Raw genomic sequence first — 20,662 nt, forward strand, 5'->3', positions numbered from 1 at the left:
CATCTCATCACCAACCCTATATAGCCCTGGACTGTTCAGTGTTGTGTTGTGTGTGATTGTTAGTGTCATGTCGTGTACTCGCTCTTTGTTGTTCTCTTGCTCAGTGTTAAGTAAACCTTTACATTGTTGATTCCTGTGTCTGCATCCTGCCTCTTCGTATCCTCAGTACTCGTCACAGAATCACACACCAATCACGAAGATGGATGCAGCAGGTAATCCTCCTGGAGTTTCCCAGCGCCTCGACCAGCACCAGCAGCAGATTGCCCAGCTGAACGCCGCCGTGCAGGAAGTGCTCCAAACGCTGCATAAACTGACCATCGCTCTGGTTCCACCTCAGGGAGCGGTGAGTGCACCCAGTCCACCTCCTCCCGTGCTATCACCAACGTCTGAGGGACCCCTCGCCCTGCCGGAGCGCTATGACGGGAAAACAACAAAACGTAGAGGCTTCCTGCTACAGGTCTCACTGTATCTGGCGCATCAGCGTGGGGCATCTCCATCAGACCAAGCCAGGATAGCGCTGGTGATTTCGCTACTGAAGGGAAAGGCGCTGGATTGGGCCATGGCGATCTGGGAAGGAGGTGAGGCCGCCGCGCTTCCCTACTCCACCTTCCTCGCTCGGTTCAGGGCGGTATTCGATCATCCCACGGAGGGAAAGAACGGGCCCCTCGGAACGCCCCGGCAGGCAAACTAGTTCCTCTCCCAGTGCCTTAGCGACCTTGGTCACACCTGTCCATAGACTCCCACGTTCTGACGGCTTCACCACAGTCCTGGTGGTCGTAGATCGGTTCTCCAAATCATGCTGTTTTTTGCCACTAACTGGTCTTCCTTCTGCTCTCCAGGTCGCTGAGGTCCTGTTCCAACAGGTCTTCCGGTATTATGGACTTCCGGAGGACATCGTCTCGGACTGTGGCCCCCAATTCACCTCCTGAGTGTGGAAGGCTTTCCTGGAGAAGATCGGGGCCACAGCCAGCCTCACTTCCGGGTATAGGCCTCAGTCGAATGGGCAGGTGGAGCGCATGAACCAGGAGCTGGGGAGGTTTCTTCGTTTCCACTATCAGGACCGGCAGGGTGAGTGGGCGAGGTTTCTTCCCTGGGCAGAATATGCCCAGAACTCCCTCGTTCACTCCTCCATGGGGCTCACTCCCTTCTAGTGCGTCCTTGGACACCCAGCCAGGGCCGGACAGGTCTGGGACGCCGCCCATGTCCATCTCCAGAGGGCCATTCGTCGGCAGAAGGACCAAGCCGACCGCCACCGCAGTGAGGCCCCCGTATTCCAGCCTGGGGATCGTGTCTGGCTGTCCACTAAAAACCTCCCTCTCCGCCTGCCCTGCAAGAAACAGAGCCCCCGGTTTGTGGGGCCGTTTAAAGGTCCCCCGGCGGATAAATGAGGTATTGTACCGGCTGCTCCTTCCCCCTCACTACCGTGTCTCACCCACTTTTCATAAGTCTCTCCTCAGGCTGGTGGTTCCTGGTCCTCTGGTGGATGCCGTCCCCCAGGGTACACCCCCCCCCCACCCCCCCGCCCCGCCCCTGGACATTGACGGGAGTCCGGCGTATGCGGTGAGGTACTTGCTGGACTCCAGGTTCCGTGGGGGATGGCTCCGTTACCTGGTGGACTGGGAGGGGTATGGTCCTGAGGAGAGGAGCTGGGTTCCGGTTGGGGACGTTCTGGACCCCAACCTAATTTGGGACTTCCACCACCACCGGCGCCCTGACTGGCCCGCTCCTCGTCCTCGGGGTCGTCCTCCTGGTTGGTGATGTCCTGCGGCGGGAGCCGTTGCTCCCCTCCGGGACTCTGATTCACCGGACTACTGAGCCAAAAACATAATTCCACTTTGACATTATGGGGTATTGTGTAGGTCAGTGACACAAAATCTCAGCTGTAACACAACAAAATAGAAAAAGTCAAAGGGTGTGAATACTTTCTGAAGGCACTGTATATGGATAGGGCATTACACTGTGTCACGTCTCCTCCCGTTGCCCCCCTCCGGCACTCTCATTCGCCGGTCTACTGAGCCACCACCTCATCAACACCGGAATGGAAACCCAACGCACCCTAATCACCTCCAGCGCACCTGCACCTCATCATCTCATCACCACCCCTATATAGCCATGGACTGTTCAGTGTTGTGTTGTGTGTGATTGTTAGTGTCATGTTGTGTACTCGCTCTTTGTTGATCTCTTGCTCAGTGTTAAGTAAACCTTTACATTGTTGATTCCTGCGTCTGCGTCCTGCCTCTTTGTATCCTCAGTACTCGTCACACACTGGTGATTTTATGTACAGTTGAAGTCGGAAGTTTAAATACACCTTAGCCAAATACATTTAAACTCAGTTTTTCACAATTCCTGACATTTAATCCTAGTACAAAATTCCCTGTCTTAGGTCAGTTAGGTCAGTTTAAGAATGTGAAATGTCAGAATAATAGTAGAGAGAATGATTTATTTCAGATTTGATTTATTTCATCACATTCCCAGTGGGTCAGAAGTTTACATACACTCAATTAGTATTTGGTAGCATTGTCTTTAAATTGTTTAACTTCGGTCAAACGTGGGGTAGCCTTCCACAAGCTTCCCACAATAAGTTGGGTGAATTTTGGCCCATTCCTCCTGACAGAGCTGGTGTAACTGAGTCAGGTTTGTAAGCCTCCTTGCACACGCTTTTTCAGTTCAAATTTTCTATAGGATTGAGGGCTTTGTGATGGCCACTCCAATACCTTGACTTTGTTGTCCTTAAGCCATTTTGCCACAACTTTGGAAGTATGCTTGTGGTCATTGTCCATTTGGAAGACGCATTTCTGACCAAGCTTTAACTTCCTGACTGATGTCTTGAGATGTTGCTTCAATATATCCACATCATTTTCCTTCCTCATGATGCCATCTATTTTGTGAAGTGCACCAGTCCCTCCTGCAGCAAAGCACCCCCACAGCATGATGCTGCCACCCCTGTGGTTCACGGTTGGGATGGTGTTCTTCGGCTTGCAAGCCTTCCCCTTTTTCCTCCAAACATAACGATGGTCATTATGGCCAAACAGTTCTATTTTTGTGTCATCAGACCAGAGGACATTTCTCCAAAAAGTACGATCTTTGTCCCCATGTGCAGTTGCAAACCGTAGTCTGCCTTTTTAATGGCGGTTTTGGAGCAGTGGCTTCTTCCTTGCTGAGCGGCCTTTCAGGTTATGTTGATATCGGACTCGTTTTACTGTGGATATAGATACTTCTGTACCGGTTTCCTCCAGCATCTTCAGAAGGTCCTTTGCTGTTGTTCTGGGATTGATTTGCACTTTTCGCACCAAAGTACGTTCATCTCTAGGAGACAGAACGCGTCTCCTTCCTGAGCGGTTGTCACGCCCTGGCTCTGGGGACTCTTAAATGTTGAGCCAGGGTGTGGATTTTTCTATGTTTAGTTTTTCTATGTTTTCGTTCTAGATCGTTTTGATCTATGTTGGCCGGGGTGGTTCCCCATCAGAGGCAGCTGTAGCTCGTTGTCTCTGATTGGGGACCATATTTAGGCAGACTGTTTTGCACTAGTCTTTGTTGGATCTTGTTCCATAAGGTTTGTTTTGGTGTTAACCTAGGACTTCACGTATCGTTTGGTTTGTTGTTTTGATCGTGTGTTGAGTACAAATAAAATGTACGCTTATCACACTGCGCCTTGGTCCGTGTCTTCAGTTGACGACCGTGACAGAAGATCCCACCATAAGAGGACCAAGCAGCGTGCCCAGGAGGAGAAGATGGCGATGTCGCAGGTGGGCAAATGGTGGTCTTGGGAGGAGATCTTCGCGGGCAGAGGGCCATGGGCAAAGGTAAATGCCCAGGCAGACGACGGACACGCGAGAGGCAACCCCAAGACATTTTTTGGGGGGGGCACACGGCGTGGATGACGGGGCAGCAGGAGGCAGCTACAGGGCGAATCTGCGGACTAGGATAGGAGGCCACCAGGTTACGGGGGCTACTGGTCATGAGGGAGATGGAGAGTGTAGAGGCACGGCGAGAGGAACTAGATAGGCAGCAGAGGGAGCGGAGGTTTAGAAGGAAACCCAGTCCCGCTCCTCGCACCAAGCAAGTGGTGTGTGTCACCAGTCCGGTCCGGCCCGTTCCTGATTCCCGCACAAGGCCAGTGGTGTGTGTTCCCAGTACGGTCCGGCCCGTTCCTGCTCCCCGCACTAAGCCAGTGGTGCGCGTCGCCAGCCCGGTCCGGCCTGTTCCTGTCCCTCGCACCAAGCCAGTGGTGCGCGTTGCCAGCCCGGTCCGGCCCGTTCCTGCTCCCCGCACCAAGCCAGTGGTGCGCGTCGTCAGCCCGGTCCGGCCCGTTCCTGCTCCCCGCACCAAGCCAGTGGTGCGCGTCGTCAGCCCAGTCCGGCCCGTTCCTGCTCCCCGCACCAAGCCAGTGGTGCGCGTCGTCAGCCCGGTCCGGCCAGTTCCTGCTCCCCGCACCAAGCCAGTGGTGCGTGTGTCCAGTCCGGCACGGCCCGTGCCTGTTCCATCGGTGCCTGGCCAGAGCAATTCGTTCCATCGGTGCCTGGCCAGAGCAATTCGCTCCACCGGTGTCCAGTCCAGCTCCGGCCAGCGGGACCAGATCAGGGGCGCAACGGGGGGGTGTAGAGAGAGTGGTGGTCACGCCCGGAGCCGGATGGGGGGTACTGTCCGCGCCTTTGGGTGGGGGGTACTGTCACGCCCTGGCTCAGGGGACTCTTAAATGTTGAGCCAGGGTGTGGATTTTTCTATGTTTAGTTTTTCTATGTTTTCGTTCTAGATCGTTTTGGTCTATGTTGGCCGGGGTGGTTCCCAATCAGAGGCAGCTGTAGCTCGTTGTCTCTGATTGGGGTCCATATTTAGGCAGCCTGTTTTGCATTAGTCTTTGTGGGATCTTGTTCTGTAAGGTTTGTTTTGGTGTTAACCTAGGACTTCACGTATCGTTTGGTTTGTTGTTTTGATCGTGTGTTGAGTACAAATAAAATGTACGCTTTTTACGCTGCGCCTTGGTTCCACGAGTCTTCCTGTAACGATTGTGACAGCGGTATGATGGCTGCGTGGTCCCATGGTGTTCATTCTTGCGTACTATTGTTTGTACAGATGAACGTGGTACCTTCAGGCATTTGGAAATTGCTCGAAAGGATGAACCAGACTTGTGGAGGTCTACAATTGTTTTTCTGAGGTCTTGGCTGATTTCTTTTGATTTTCCCATGATGTCAAGCAAAGAGGCACTGAGTTTGAAGGTAGGCCTTGAAATACATCCACAGGTACACCTCCAATTGACTAAAATGATGTCAATTAGCCTATCAGAAGCTTCTAAAGCCATGACATAATTTTCTGGAATTTTCCAAGCTGTTTAAAGGCACAGTCAACTTAGTGTATGTAAACTTCTGACCCACTGGAATTGTGATACAGTGAATTATAAGTGAAATAACCTGTCTGCAAACAATTGTTGGAAAAATTACTTGTGTCATGCACAAAGTAGATGTCCTAACCGACTTGCCAAAACTATAGTTTGTTAACAAGAAATTTGTGGAGTGGTTGAAAAATGAGTTTTAATGACTCCAACCTAAGTGTATGTAAACTTCCGACTTCAACTGTACTTTATGCCGCATTTGTTGATAACGAAATCTGAAAATACTCTGGATACATTCAGTAACATGATACGAATAATCCTGGAAAATGTGGAGTAGGTGCAACGTAAGACAAAACAATTACTATGGGTTTGAGTGAGAGGACTAACTGGTGTCTCCAAGTGGCCACACACCTCTCCAAAGTGTGCACAGTTCCTAAGCAATTTCAATGCACTTTTATACTCAAAGATGTGTCTTCAACTAAAAGCACACTTGTAGTTGTTTTGTTTGGAACACAGCCCTGCATCCCCGCCATCACACAATTACTGTTGTTGTTTACACAATCCAAAAATGGCCCATTATAAATCACAGTCTGGGTCAGGTGGGCATCATTTAAAAGCTTGTTCTTTTGTCAACATCACGAGCTAAGTTATAAAATACAATCTTACAGTGCTAGACTTTCACAGGACAATTCAGAGAAACAGATCGTAATTTTGGTGTGCATAGAAAGGAGTCATGCGCGCATTCTTGCGTGTTCAGCTGCAAATTTTCTTTACTATACACAAACATAGGCTCATTCTGTTCAGAACAACCCAGGGTATGAGGCCATGTCATCTTGTAGCTGTACATCAAAACATAGTGATCATAAACGTTGACACTGTATATGACATGAGTTTTGTGATATGGAAATGTGAAGTGCACATTTGGACTCGGGTGTTTGGCTTGCTTGTATGACATCAAAGAGGTATTTATTATAATCCTCAACGTCGCATCTTTCAAAATACATTTAGTCCTCTTAATTTACAGCATTTCCTTCACTCAGAATTTGTTTGGGGTGCAAAAGTTGCCCAATTATCTGTTGTTAAAGCACAGAGATGCCCTGTATCCAGATGCCAATTTTTTTTGCCAGGCTTCTAGGGTTCTCCTATTCCAATGCCTGTGGGAACAAGACCAGCCAGACGGACAGACGGCCAGACAACCAGAGAGCCAGACAGTCCACTCCTGTGACCCCCCCTCCTCACCTCTCAGCTGTCCAATCAGCACTTCCCTCTCCTCCTCCACCTCCTGGGCTCTCTGTCTGCTCTGGACCCAGCGCTGCTCCAAGGCCACGATGGTGTGCGCATGCTGCCGCACCTGCTCCCTGTACTCAGCCTCCCAGACCCCGTAGCGCTCCCTCTCCTCCTCTGCTCCCTTCTCCAAGGCTTCCTTCACCTTATCCTGCCACTCCTCCTCCCTCCTGCCTGCCTCCTCCAGCCTGGTGCAGCACTCGGCCTCCTGGGTCTGCGCCTCCTGCTGCAGTGTAGTCTGGGAAATGAGAGAAATACGTAGAAAGAAAGGAGGATTGTAACATCTGTTTCCTGGTGGACCACTGTGTATGCTAGTTTTCAGTTTCAGTTGTTCTCCTAGTAGATTTATCTTTATGTATCTTTAGCACCAGCTAGTTGTTGTATTACTTGACTGCTTTAAGGGTGAATCCTTTGACAGCTTAATAACACACTGAGTTACAAAACAAACAGACTGATGGAACCAGCATCCACACTGTTCTCGAAGGACCTGTATTTTATTGTGTTACTTTTTATTTAATTTTTTACTTTATTTTGTAAATATTTTCTTAACTCTATTTCTTGAACTGCATTGTTGGTTAAGGACTTGTAAGTAAGTATTTCACGGTATGGTTGTATTCGGTACTGTTGTATTCGGCGCATGTGACAAATACAATTTGATTTGACTAGGAAAAATGTGTCAAAACCATCCCAGCACCTGGCCCCCTCACCTGGGCTTGTCTGAGTGCCTCCAACTCCCCATTCAGCTCCTCCAACTCCTTTTGCCTGGCCTCTTCTTCATGCTGTGCCACAGTCATCTACAATGGAAGTAAGGGGACATAAAGATGTACATCTTTTCCTGGATGTCAACAAAGCGTTGCTATTAAATCCACTTTCCCAGTCATGTACATGCATTTTTATGTCAGTTGTTAATAGATATGGAATGTGTGTGTGTCTATGTGTGCAAGTGTGTGTGAGTGCCCGCAAACGTGCATGTGTGTGTGGGAGCCAACCTGCTGTCTCTGCTGCACCAGCTCCTCTCTGGTAATGCTCAGAATCTCCTGCAGCTCTCTGGACTTTGCATCTCTCTCCTGGAGCTCCTCCAGGTCTACCTGCACCCCAGAAAAGACACAGTGACCATATGACCACTAAACAACCCTATCAGCCACATCATATTTGCAATCTTTCTATACATCACATTAAAACCACTGATGAGCAAATTAGGCCTTAAATAGGAAAACCAACCAATCAAACTCACTGGAAGTTTATTGATAATGAGAGTGATCTTCCATTGGGTTACACATACATCAATGATTGTCCCATTTGTATGAGGGTTCTGGGCCTATTTTCAAAAGTCTCAGAGTAGGAGTGCTGATATAAGATCAGTTGTGCCTTTCAAGATTACATGTAAGCTTATACGTACAGGGATAACCTGATCCCAGAGCTTCGCTCATACTCTGAGATGCTTTGTGTATACGGGGCCTGATGTCTGTTCTTACTGCATTTCCTTTTTTGAACATCTACTCCTGTTCTGTGTATGTGGCTTACAGAGCTGAACGTTCAGTGCAAAAAATTTTTCAGTACGGAGCAAAGTGATAGGGCACTAATTCTACCTACCTTCAGACGTTGAAGCTCCACTTTGTATCCCTGGTGCTCATTGACCAGGGTTCTGATGCCACTCAGGACTCCTGTGGGATACAAAAGGATATTAGATCATATGGACCCCTTTGTGATTTTAACCCATATATGGACCATAGTAGTACTCTAGTCCCCTAGTACCCATGTGTGTGTGTTAGTTAGTTCTCCCTTTAATAATTATCTCTTAATTTAAGATATGGATACGACTTTGCAATATTCCATTATTACAGTGTTTTTCATGCCTTGTCCTGCGACTTTCCAGGAACACTGGAACACTGCTTTACCACATAAATACATAATTGACTACGTAAAGATGTACAAATACAACAAACTAAACAAAATGTGAACAGCTAGATTTTTTAAATCACCTTCAGTGGGATGTGAAGCATCTATCCCAGCTTCCAGTAGGGCCTGGGTGGCACTATGAAGCAGTGGGAGCTGGGTAGCCATTATGGAGAGGACTGAAGCCTGGACCCAGGCCAGAGCTGGAGACACACTCTCCTCCTGTAGTGAGGTCATGGACTTCTCCAGGGCATTTGCCGAGCATGCCTCCTGTAATTGACTCTGATTGAGTGGACAAGTGTGTGTGTGTGCTATTTAGGATGTTTGGGTGAAAGTATCAAAGCAGCATCTCAATTTGCTAGGGGAACACTTGAGACAGACACGTTTCTTGACTGTCTGGTTGAGAGTTGACTTGTGTCACATTGTTGGCTATGCGTTGCATGTACCCTAATTTGTAAGCCACTCCGGATTTCAGCATCTTATAATTGACACATACACACTGTATGACTGTATATCCAAATGTAGGAGTATGCAAATGTCAGGGAGTGAATACCTGACAGGTCTCCAGCCTACTCTTCAGCCTCTCGGTGTCCTCTGCTGCCCTCTCCTGTTCAGTCCTGACCTCCTTCAGTTGTCCTTCCAGCTCCTCTACCTTATTCATCAGGCTCTCTCTCTCTCCTAGCAGCTCTGCCACCTGTTCTAATACCTACAAGGAGCAAAGGTCACAGCCAGTGGCTAAATTATGGATGACCACATTCCTTTGGCTAGCATAGCCATATAACACCCCAAGTAATTTGCGGATCTGTTTCCCCACATTTCTGGTCATCACAAACCATCATGGCCCAACCCAATGTTTTTCAATAAGACGAAAATGGAATTGGAATTCCAGTTTACTTCCTTGACTGAATTGAAATGTACCCCAACCCTGCAAATCTTCACAATATGTAGCTCTCTGGGACATTTTATATACTTTTATGTTATCAATCAGTCTCTTTTCTATACTGTCAACAGAGAGGTCCCACTAACCTGCTGGTCTGACAAGGCATCATGGGAAATGGAGTCAGAGGGTTCAGTGGGTAACATCATCAGCAGCTGGTCACGAAGGTGCTCAATCTGAGACTAAAAACACTATTTCACTCCCTCACTTCTCGCCATTTCAGTTTAAGTCAATCATATTCATGAAATCACACTTTAATTTCTATGAGGAAGGATATTTAAATTGATTTGCGTAATTATCTGGAACTAGAATTAGAGAGGCACTAGAATTATTTGATCTTACCTGTGCCTGCACCCGCTCCAGCTCAGCTTTGCTCTTCTCTTGCTGTGTGTGCCTCTCTGCCTCAGACTCCGCTAACATAGAAGCTTGCTCCTAGAGCACACCATGATAGGAGTCAATCTAGAGCTTTGGAACTACAGTGTATTCACATTTCACAAAAACTATCCCACTAGATCTAACTGCATCATATCCTCCCAATAATATGTTATATGTATCCAATCAATGTTCCTCGAAAAGGGACAAATCCTCACTTGAGATATGTACGCATAACTCAAAATTCACACCGACACATCAACATGATATACTGTATGTGAAACTTTAAATTACACGCACAGATCTCACGTTAGGATTTGTCCCTGTAAAAGCATTATATTTCTATACACTCTTATAAAAAAGGGTTCTAACTAGAACAATAGAAGCTTCTTCTCCTCTGCAAAGAACCCTCAAAATCCCATTCCACCTCACGATGCCGTAATTTTCCTAAACATAAAACCTTGACATGAAGTTCTAACCCCAATCTTCTTCTCCAGTCTGTTTTTTAGTGAGTCCCTCTCTGTTGTTTGGTGCTCCAGGAGCCTCTGCTTATCCCTCAAAGTAACCTCCAACCTCTCATTATTCTGCAGATAACATGAGAGGAGTAGGGAGGGAGGAAACAGAGTGAAATAGGGAGGTATGCATTCTTTATCTATTTACTTTGAAGAATCAAACATGGTCAGAGAAATGGATATCTACCTTCTTCAGTGTTATCACCTCATGTTCATGGTTGAGCAACTCCTCCTGGTGCTTCTTGATTATTTTGGAGAACTAGGGGACAGAAAGACAGAGAGAGAGGAGAGAAAAGCTGAAATGGGCAACAAAGGGCAAGTGGTTGATAGGAAAAGTGGTTAACAGGAAACCTTGAGGCAGATGGATGTCTGTGGCTTAAATATGGCAGACAGAACAGCAACACCTGCATAGCTATAGCACCCCTTATTTCCTTCAACTAGCAAAAGCTAATATGGTGGTAATTTATTTACAGTATTTCTCAGTTCAAGTAATGGGGCCTCACAAAAGATTCTGGTTTCGACACTAAATCATCTCTGCAATCATTCTCAAAGGACACGGATATCATTCAGCCATAGTAAAGTCTGTGGGGATCTAGATGTGATGACTAGCTTAGAAGGAATGCATTAATGATTAAACATAATGGGTTTGTACTGTACTGATATAAATTGTTTCACATAACAAGCTGTGATTCATGTGAGGAACGTTAGGGGGTAGGATGAGATAAGACTTGTATTTCTCACAGACACGAACACTGCCTCTTTGTGATCTGTGAACCGTCCAAGGACGTAGGTACAGGGGAACAGTGTCTATGGGTGATGACTCTACAGGTTGTGATGATAACAAACTTATGCCTGGCAACAGTGTGCAACAGTGGAGCGCCAAGGGCCTGGGACCAGCCTGTGCGCCAACGATTGGCTGAGTAAGTCTAAACCACGCTCAGTCTCTACTCTGATTGGCCAGCAGGGAGCGGGAACTATCTCTGTCAGAGTATTTTAAGAAGAACTCATAACAATGGCTTAGTTCCCTGAGTGCCCTGCGTGGTATTTCAGTGGACCCGTATATACGAACATCATATTTACCATTGAAGGTTTTGCATTAATTAAAATACTAGTCTATTTTAGAAGACGTGTATTGACCTCTTTTGTTCCTAATACCAGATTTGAATTGACGCAACTTAACAAGTCTTAAAATAATTGTAGTCTATAAAAGTTATTACATTTAATTACTTTAAAGTCAAAGGAAAATTAAGAATCTGGACAGAAATAACTGATAATATGAGATTCTGAGAAATATACTCAAAAACAAAAATAAGGGGGACCTTGGTGGCAGTAGCCCCCAGTTGGATGTCCTTGTGTCGGATGTCCTGCCGGAGTCTGTCCACCTCAGACGCCAGTTTCAGAGCCTGCTTCTCCCTCGAACTCAGGTCTCTCTGTAAGCTTCTTACCAGACCTAAATGGATACCACTTAGTCAGACTGACACTGAAATCCATGGGCACACAGGCATGCACATGCCACAAGCGCGTACACACACACACACACACACCAACCTGAGGCAGTGCTGCTTTCCCTCTTCAGTCTCTCCATCTGACCTCTTAGGTTGGACATCTTCAGGTCTCGCTCGGTGACAGTGTGCCTAAACACCTCACTGGAGCCCCTCTGCAGCTCTACCATCTAAACAAAGAATATGTTATAAAAAACAGACAGTCACTATTACAAACTCTCTATACCTCAATGATAACATTGTGGGAAAACTATTTTAGAATTGCACTTTAAGGCACTCCCAGAAACATAAAAAAATCATGTGACATCGTCTGGTGTTGCGGCGAGTACAGAGTTTGAAAATAAATGGCAAAAGGAACATTATTTCCTAGAAACAGAGAGATTTTTAAAGTGAGACTTCGACAGAAAATGCCACAAATCTCCCAAATTCACATACCAGAATACTGTTTGTCTGTCTGGGGCATGGGCTCAGGGAGAGAGTGAAAGGGTCAGAGAGAACGACATCACTCAACATGGTCACAGCGAAGGGCGCGAGAGCAGGGCCAGTGAGATCGAGATCGAGAGCCGAAGGACTGAAGCTACAGATACCACCTACAAACAGAAGAGTGGCCAGACCACCACCCCTGACATCTGGACTGAGCTGAAGGAGCTGAGAGACATGGTGCACAACATGGGATCAAGCACTCGTGGTGGAACAGAAGACTGAACTGCAATGCTCTATCATACTATCCAGGTCTGTGCCCAAACAGTTTGAGCTTCTACTTCTAAAAATCCACCTTTCCAGAAATAAGTCTCTCACTGTTGCCGCTTGCTACAGACCCCCCTCAGCCCCCAGCTGTGCCCTGGACACCATATGTGAATTGATTGCCCCCCATTTATCCTCAGAGTTCGTACTGCTTGGTGACCTAAATTGGGATATGCTTAATACCCCGGCCATCCTACAATCCAAATTAGATGCCCTCAACCTCACGCAAATTATCAACGAACCTACCAGGTACAACCCTAAATCCGTAAACATGGGTACCCTCATAGATATCATCCTGACTAACATACCCTCTAAATACACCTCAGCTGTCTTCAACCAGGATCTCAGCGATCACTGCCTTATTGCCTGCGTCCGTAACGGGTCCGCGGTCAAACGACCACCCCTCATCACTGTCAAACGCTCCCTAAAACACTTTAGCGAGCAGGCCTTCCTAATTGACCTGGCCCAGGTATCCTGGATGGATATAGATCTCATTCCGTCAGTAGAGGATGCCTGGTTGTTCTTTAAAAGTAATTTCCTCTCAATCTTAAATAAACATGCCCCATTCAAAAAATACAGAACTAAGAACCGATATAGCCCCTGGTTCTCCTCAGACTTGACTGCCCTTGACCAGCACAAAAACATCCTGTGGCGTACTGCATTAGCATCAAATAGCCCCCGCGATATGCAACTTTTCAGGGAAGTTAGGAACCAATATACACAAGCAGTCAGGAAAGCAAAGGCTAACTTTTTCAAACAGAAATTTGCATCCTGTAGCACTAACTTCAAAAAGTTTTGGGACACTGTAAAGTCCATGGAGAATAAGAGCACTTCCTCCCAGTTGCCCACTGCACTGAGGCTAGGAAACACTATCACCACCGATAAATCTACAATAATCGAGAATTTCAACAAGCATTTTGCTACAGCTGGCCATGCTTTCCATCTGGCTACCACTACCCCAGCCACCAACTCTGCACCCTCCGCTGCAACTTGCCCATGCTCCCCCCGCTTCTCCTTCACACAAATTCAGACAGCTGATGTTCTGAAAGAGCTGCAAAATCTGGACCCCTACAAATCAGCTGGGCTAGACAATCTGGACCCTTTCTTTCTAAAACTAGCCGCCGAAATTGTCGCAACCCCTATTACTAGTCTGTTCAACCTCTCTTTCATAACGTCTGAGATCCCCAGAGATTGGAAAGCTGCCGCGGTCATCCCCCTCTTCAAAGGGGGTGACACTCTAGATCCAAACTGCTACAGACCTATATCCATCCTGCCCTGCCTTTCGAAAGTATTTGAAAGCCAAGTTAACAAACAGATCACCGACCATTTCGAATACCACCGTACCTTCTCCGCTATGCAATCCGGTTTCCGAGCTGGTCATGGGTGCACTTCAGCCACACTCAAGGTCCTAAACGATATTATAACCGCGATTGATAATAGACAGTACTGTGCAGCCGTCTTCATCGACCTGGCCAAGGCTTTCGACTCTGTCAACCACCGCATTCTTATTGGCAGACTAAATAGCCTTGGTTTCTCAAATGACTGCCTCGCCTGGTTCACCAACTACTTCTCAGATAGAGTTCAGTGTGTCAAATCGGAGGGCCTGTTGTCTGGACCTATGGCAGTCTCTATGGGGGTGCCACAGGGTTCAATTCTTGGGCCGACACTTTTCTCTGTGTATATCAATGATGTCGCTCTTGCTGCTGGTGACTCTCAGATCCACCTCTACGCAGACGACACCATTTTGTATACATCTGGCCCTTCATTGGACACTGTGTTAACAAACCTCCAAACGAGCTTCAATGCCATACAACACTCCTTCAGTAGCCTCCAACTGCTCTTAAACACTAGTAAAACTAAATGCATGCTTTTCAATCGAACGCTGCTGGCACCCGCCCACCCGACTAGAATCACCACTCTCGACGGGTCTGACCTAGAGTATGTGGACAACTACAAATACCTAGGTGTCTGGTTAGACTGTAAACTCTCCTTCCAGACTCACATTAAGAATCTCCAATCCAAAGTTAAATCTAGAATCGGCTTCCTATTTCGCAACAAAGCCTCCTTCACTCATGCTGCCAAACATGCCCTCGTAAAACTGACTATCCTACCGATCCTTGACTTCGGCGATGTCATTTACAAAATAGCCTCCAACACTCTACTCAGCAAACTGGATGTAGTCTATCACAGTGCCATCCGTTTTGTCTCCAAAGCCCCATACACTACCCACCACTGTGACCTGTACGCTCTTGTTGGCTGGTCCTCACTACATGTTCGTTGTCAAACCCACTGGCTCCAGGCCATCTATAAATCACTGCTAGGCAAATCCCTGCCTTATCTTAGCTCATTGGTCACCATAGCAGCACCCACCCGTAGTCTGCGCTCCAGCAGGTATATCTCACTGGTCATTCCCAAAGCCAACACCTCCTTTGGCCGCCATTCCTTCCAGTTCTCTGCTGCCAATGACTGGAACGAATTGCAAAAATCTCTGAAGCTGGAGACTCTTACCTCCCTCACTAACTTTAAGCATCAGTTGTCAGAGCACCTTACCGATCACTGCACCTGTACACAGCCCATCTGAAATTAGCCCACCCAACTACCTCCTCCCTATATTGTTATTTATTTTGCTCTTTTGCACCCTAGTATCTCTATTTGCACAAAATCTCTTGCACATCTAGCATTCCAGTGTTAATACTATTGTAATTATTTTGCACTATAGCCTATTTATTGCTTTACCTCCATAACTTGCTACATTTGCACCACTGTATATATATTTTCTGTTGTATTTTTGACTTTATGTTTTCTTACCCCATATGTAACTCTGTGTTGTTTTTATCGCACTGCTTTGCTTTATCTTGGCCAGGTCGCAGTTGTAAATGAGAACTTGTTCTCAACTGGCTTACCTGGTTAAATAAAGGTGAAATAAATAAATTAAAAAATTTAAAAAATGCCAAAAAATACAAAGTAGACAAGCTAGAGAGAGAAAACGCAGGTAATGTCAGAAAATATGCCATTATGATCAATGAGAAAAATTGATGTAAACTGCATTTCTAAGTTTGTTAATAGATACCAATAGTAATATTTATATTGATAGTTTAGACTGTTGAATGAACTGATGCTTCTTTCCTTCCATGTTATTTCAGGTCAGAGTGACAGCCAGTGAGAGTGGGAACACAGGTAATAAAAATAACACATTGATACAATAAACTTCTATCCTATATTATTTTTGAACTGACGCAAGCCTTCAGTTCCCAGTCAAGGTTATCATAACATGAGCCGTTTAACTCAATTAAAGTTTCTGTTACAACAGCTTTGGAGGACAGACTGAGTGCCAGTGAGAAGGAGGTGGAAGAACTGAAGAGAGAGAATGTAGGTAATGAAAAAATGACACCCAGCAGCCAAATGCACAATGTTACTTTAGGCCTAATCAATAGGTTGATATTCAGTATAATGCACAATTTTGTTGAACTAATATTGAATTCACTTTTATTTTCAGTTCAAATTAGCAACTTGATGAATGAGTGATGGTTTGTGATACGCTAATGCTGATCCAATATCCAGACATGAATATACTGTTGGGTGGTGCTCCCGTTAAAATGGAGATAGCCTTCCACGGCATTGCCCATGCTGTTACAGAATAGCTGGATCATTCCATGAATAGAGTACATTTTGGGTAGTGTAACTTGGTCAAAATAAAGTATTCATTTCACCTAATTTTAACATTCTGTCATAAAGAGCACATGTTCAACTTCATAAAAAACATGTTCTCCCATCTCAAGGTGTAAAAAAATGGCTATAGTAATGCCATTAAAGTAACAGGGTTGACCATAACAGGGTTGAGGTATTCATCTTAAGTCAACCATAAATCCCCATGTGTTAGGGGGAATGGAAGCTTGTTGGTGAGACAGGGAGGGGCAATTGAATGCAAGCTTGTCACTTTAGATTTATTGTTAAAATATTTCTAGCCTATCTATCTATGGGTAACATGGTTGACGTGTGATGCTCGACACGTTCAGTTTTCCACCACAAAACACCAGAAAATTGCCAAAAACAGTAGAACCAGCTCACCTGCGTTTACACTATGATTTGACTATTATATGTTCAATGTTTCTTTTGAAATAATATTTAAAAAGGAATAGTTTCACCATATTAAAATGAGAGTTCGGTTCACGTAACAGGGTTGACCTTAAAATGAGGAACGGACAGAAATTAATCACTAATCATAAATTAATAATAATCTTCAGAAATGACTGTCAAAGCAAGAACATAACTAGGGCTTTACAATGACGGTGAAAACTTGAAGAAATCTTGGGGGTAAGTGGGTTACAATCTCCCTATAATTTGGAAAAACTGGGGACTTTAACAAGTCTTGATTCATATTAAAAATCAGATTTATTGAATTTTGCATACGGTCTATATTAAAGGGCACTACATTTAATATAACAGGCTTTTGAAATTCAATATTGGTGCACAATTTCTACTAAAATATCAAAGGGACAAAAAATTTACTCTATTCGTGTAATGACCCAGCCATCAAATGGCAAAGACAGGAGGTGTGCCCTCTAGCTTTTGTTACACTAGACAAAATGTAGGCAAGCTACATTGTTTATTTTTGTTTATGTTATTTACGTTTTCGACTTTCAAGTCTAGTAGCTAATTATTGTCTTTATGTTATTTCAGCCCTGGTGGCCAGAATGGCAGCCAGTGAGAGTGGGAAAAGAGGACGTTGATCTGGAATAACTCAACTGTTTTGTATCAGTGTGTCTTTTCATTCCGTTTTAGCCTTGGAGGCCAGACTGAGTGCCAGTGAGAGGGAAGTGGAAGAGCTGAAGAGAGCGAATGCAGGTAAACAGCAGGGTTGGGGTCAATTCGGAATTTCATAATTTAATTCAATTAATCCCAACTCAAAGAAATTCAACTGAGACATGAAAGTCTCATTCCTTTGACCCACTGGGCAGAGACAACATTTATTTTTCGTCTAGTTTTGATTTACATTTGGATGAGTTGTCAATTAACGTGAATTCAACATCAAATCAACAAAACATTTCACCATGTCATTGGATTTAGGTAAAAAGTTGTGTGAAAAAAATATGAAATTATTTTACGTTGATCATTTTTTTCAAATCCAATCAGTTTTCCACGTTGATTCAACGTCATCACATTGAATTGTTTGGTTGAAATGACGTGGAAACAATGTTGATTTAAACAGTTTTTGCCCAGTGGGAAATCAGCACAATCTACTTTTTCGGTTTTCCAGTATGAGGTATGGTGATATATGAATACATTTTGAGTTATCAGAGTTATCTCCCCTGTGTTCACAGACAGACCAAAGGTGGCCTTCTCTGTTGGTTTGACTAGGACTGTAGGACCATTCAATGTATTTATTTATTTATTTTTATTTATTTAACCTTTATTTAACCAAGTAGGCCAGTTGAGAACAAGTTCTCATTTACAACTGCGACCTGGCCAAGATAAAGCAGTGCGATAAAAACAACAACACAGAGTTACATATGGGGTAAAACAAAACATAAAGTCAAAAATACAACAGAAAATATATATACAGTGTGTGCAAATGTAGCAAGTTATGGAGGTAAGGCAATAAATAGGCTATAGTGCAAAATAATTACAATTAGTATTTACACTGGAATGATAGATGATGTGCAAATAGAGATACTGGGGTGCAAATGAGCAAAATAAATAACAATATGGGGATGAGGTAGTTGGGTGGGCTAATACTGACACTACACTGGTCTACAATACAATCATCACCATCATTGGCACAGCCTACAACCCAACTACAGGAACTGACCATGCTAATAAACATTGAATCAAGCTACAGTCCAGCATTACTAGTAGTATCTATGAGAGACGAAAAGTGCTGATCTCTCCCTGCTTCCCCTCTGATGCAGGTATCTTCACAGCACCAGTGAGAGGGGTCTACTACTTCAGATTCACTGCCTTTGACTACCGCTCTGATTACAACATGAGTGTTTACCTTTACCACAACGACCAGAAACAGATGAATAACTTTGATCAAAATGATGTGTGTCAAAGTTACATATCTAATGCATTGTCTCTAGAGCTGGAGCAGGGGGGTGTGGTCTACATGCATCTTCCCTCAGGGTGTGGGCTCTATGAAGGTACTATTTATAATCTTCACACCTTCAGTGAGGATGTCATTGCATCTGAGTCAGCACTGTCCCTAATAGATAGTCTACATCCTATTCTCACATATGCACCTTCATAATTCAGATGCTTGTTAAATGGTTTACGCAATACATTATATCTAAAATATATTTATCTAGCTACAGTACCAGCTGATCGGGGATTTCATTATTTAGATGATATTTTAATGGTTCAGCTTCACCGTCAGAAATAGATTCAAAACCTTGTTTCAAAACGAGCAACAGCAATCCTTTCAAGCAGCATGTGCATGGATACAGTCTCACTCTGTAGCAGTCAGAACTATTTTGGTTATTTTAGAAGAGGTATTAGTTACACTGAGCACATCAGAACTGTGTTTAATTGAATGTGGAATAATAGCCTGTCATTAGCTAGAAGTATAAGAAATCATCACATTTTTTCAATGCATGTTTTCAGAAAGGTCGCAGCAGAATCAAACTATTATTACCAGGGTACAGTGGCTTTCGAAAGTATTCACCCCCCTTGGCATTTTTCCTATTTTGTTGCCTTACAATCTGGAATTAAAATAGGTTTTTGTGGGGTTTGTATCATTTGATTTACACAACATGCCTACCACTTTGAAGATGCAAAATATTTTTTATTGTGAAACAAACAAGAAATAAGACAAAAACTAAAAACTTGAGCGTGCATAACTATGTCTCTATAAGCTTGGCACATCTAGCCACTGGGATTGTTGCCCATTCTTCAAGGCAAAACTGCTCCAGCTCCTTCAAGTTGGATGGGTTCCGCTGGTGTACAGCATTCTTTAAGTCATACCACAGATTCTCAATTGGATTGAGGTCTGGGCTTTGACTAGGCCATTCCAAGACATTTAAATGTTTCCCCTTAAACCACTCGAGTGTTGCTTTAGCAGTATGCTTAGGGTCATTGTCCTGCTGGAAGGCGAACCTCTATCCCAGTCTCAAATCTCTGCAAGACTGAAACAGGTTTCCCTCAAGAATTTCCCTGTATTTAGCGCCATCCATCGTTCCTTCAATTCTGACCAGTTTCCCAGTCCCTGCCGATGAAAAACATCCCCACAGCATGATGCTGCCACCACCATGCTTCACTGTGGTGAGAGGTGTTGAGTTTGCGCCAGACATAGTGTTTTCCTTGATGGCCAAAAAGCTCAATTTTAGTCTCATCTGACCAGAGTACCTTCTTCCATTTGTTTGGGGAGTCTCCCACATGCCTTTTGGCGAACACCAAACTTGTTTACTTATTTTTTTCTTTAAGCAATGGCTTTTTGTCTGGCCACTCTTCAGTAAAGCCCAGCTCTGTGGAGTGTACGGCTTTAAGTGGTCCTATGGACAGATACTCCAATCTCAGCTGTGGAGCCTTGCAGCTCCTTCAGGGTTATCTTTTGTCTCTTTGTTGCCTCTCTGATTAATGCCCTCCTTGCCTGGTCCGTGAGTTTTGGTGGGCAGCCCTCTCTTGGTAGGTTTGTTGTGGTACCATATTCTTTCCATTTTTTAATAATGGATTTAATGGCGCTCCGTGGGATGTTCAAAGTTTAGATATTTTTTTTATAACCCAACCCTGATCTGTACTTCTCCACAACTTTGTCCCTGATCTGTTTGGAGAGCTCCTTGTTCTTCATGGTGCCGCTTGCTTAGTGGTGTTGCAGACTCTGGGGCCTTTCAGAACAGGTGTATATATACTGAGATCATGTGACAGATCATGTGACACTTAGATTGCACACAGGTGGACTTTATTTAACTAATTATGTGACTGCTGAAGGTAATTGGTTGCACTAGATCTTATTTAGGGGCTTCATAGCAAAGGGGGTGAATACATATGCACGCACCACTTTTCCGTTATTTAGTTTTTATAAAAAAATTTAACAAGTTATTTATTTCATTTCACTTCACCAATTTGGACTATTTTGTGTATGTCCATTACA

At 44.7% G+C, this 20,662-nt stretch overlaps 1 protein-coding gene across 1 annotated transcript in view; it reads right to left on the reverse strand.

Moving 5' to 3' along the window:
- fhad1 (forkhead-associated (FHA) phosphopeptide binding domain 1) overlaps positions 1 to 20,662 on the reverse strand; it is a gene marked incomplete at both ends in the record, with an annotated part of 49,330 nt that overhangs the window by 20,348 nt on the left and 8,320 nt on the right. Inside the window, 12 exons of the mRNA XM_084184760.1 lie at positions 6,569 to 6,851; positions 7,321 to 7,407; positions 7,603 to 7,701; positions 8,207 to 8,277; positions 8,596 to 8,779; positions 9,063 to 9,215; positions 9,536 to 9,622; positions 9,789 to 9,878; positions 10,298 to 10,402; positions 10,518 to 10,589; positions 11,650 to 11,780; positions 11,879 to 12,002. Of these exons, the coding sequence (XP_084040886.1) occupies positions 6,569 to 6,851; positions 7,321 to 7,407; positions 7,603 to 7,701; positions 8,207 to 8,277; positions 8,596 to 8,779; positions 9,063 to 9,215; positions 9,536 to 9,622; positions 9,789 to 9,878; positions 10,298 to 10,402; positions 10,518 to 10,589; positions 11,650 to 11,780; positions 11,879 to 12,002 (1,486 nt within the window). The remainder of the gene's footprint in view (positions 1 to 6,568; positions 6,852 to 7,320; positions 7,408 to 7,602; positions 7,702 to 8,206; positions 8,278 to 8,595; positions 8,780 to 9,062; positions 9,216 to 9,535; positions 9,623 to 9,788; positions 9,879 to 10,297; positions 10,403 to 10,517; positions 10,590 to 11,649; positions 11,781 to 11,878; positions 12,003 to 20,662) is intronic.

This window comes from Coregonus lavaretus (assembly GCF_964263955.1).
Source record: "Coregonus lavaretus genome assembly, chromosome: 20".
NCBI classification, from domain to species: domain Eukaryota; kingdom Metazoa; phylum Chordata; class Actinopteri; order Salmoniformes; family Salmonidae; genus Coregonus; species Coregonus lavaretus.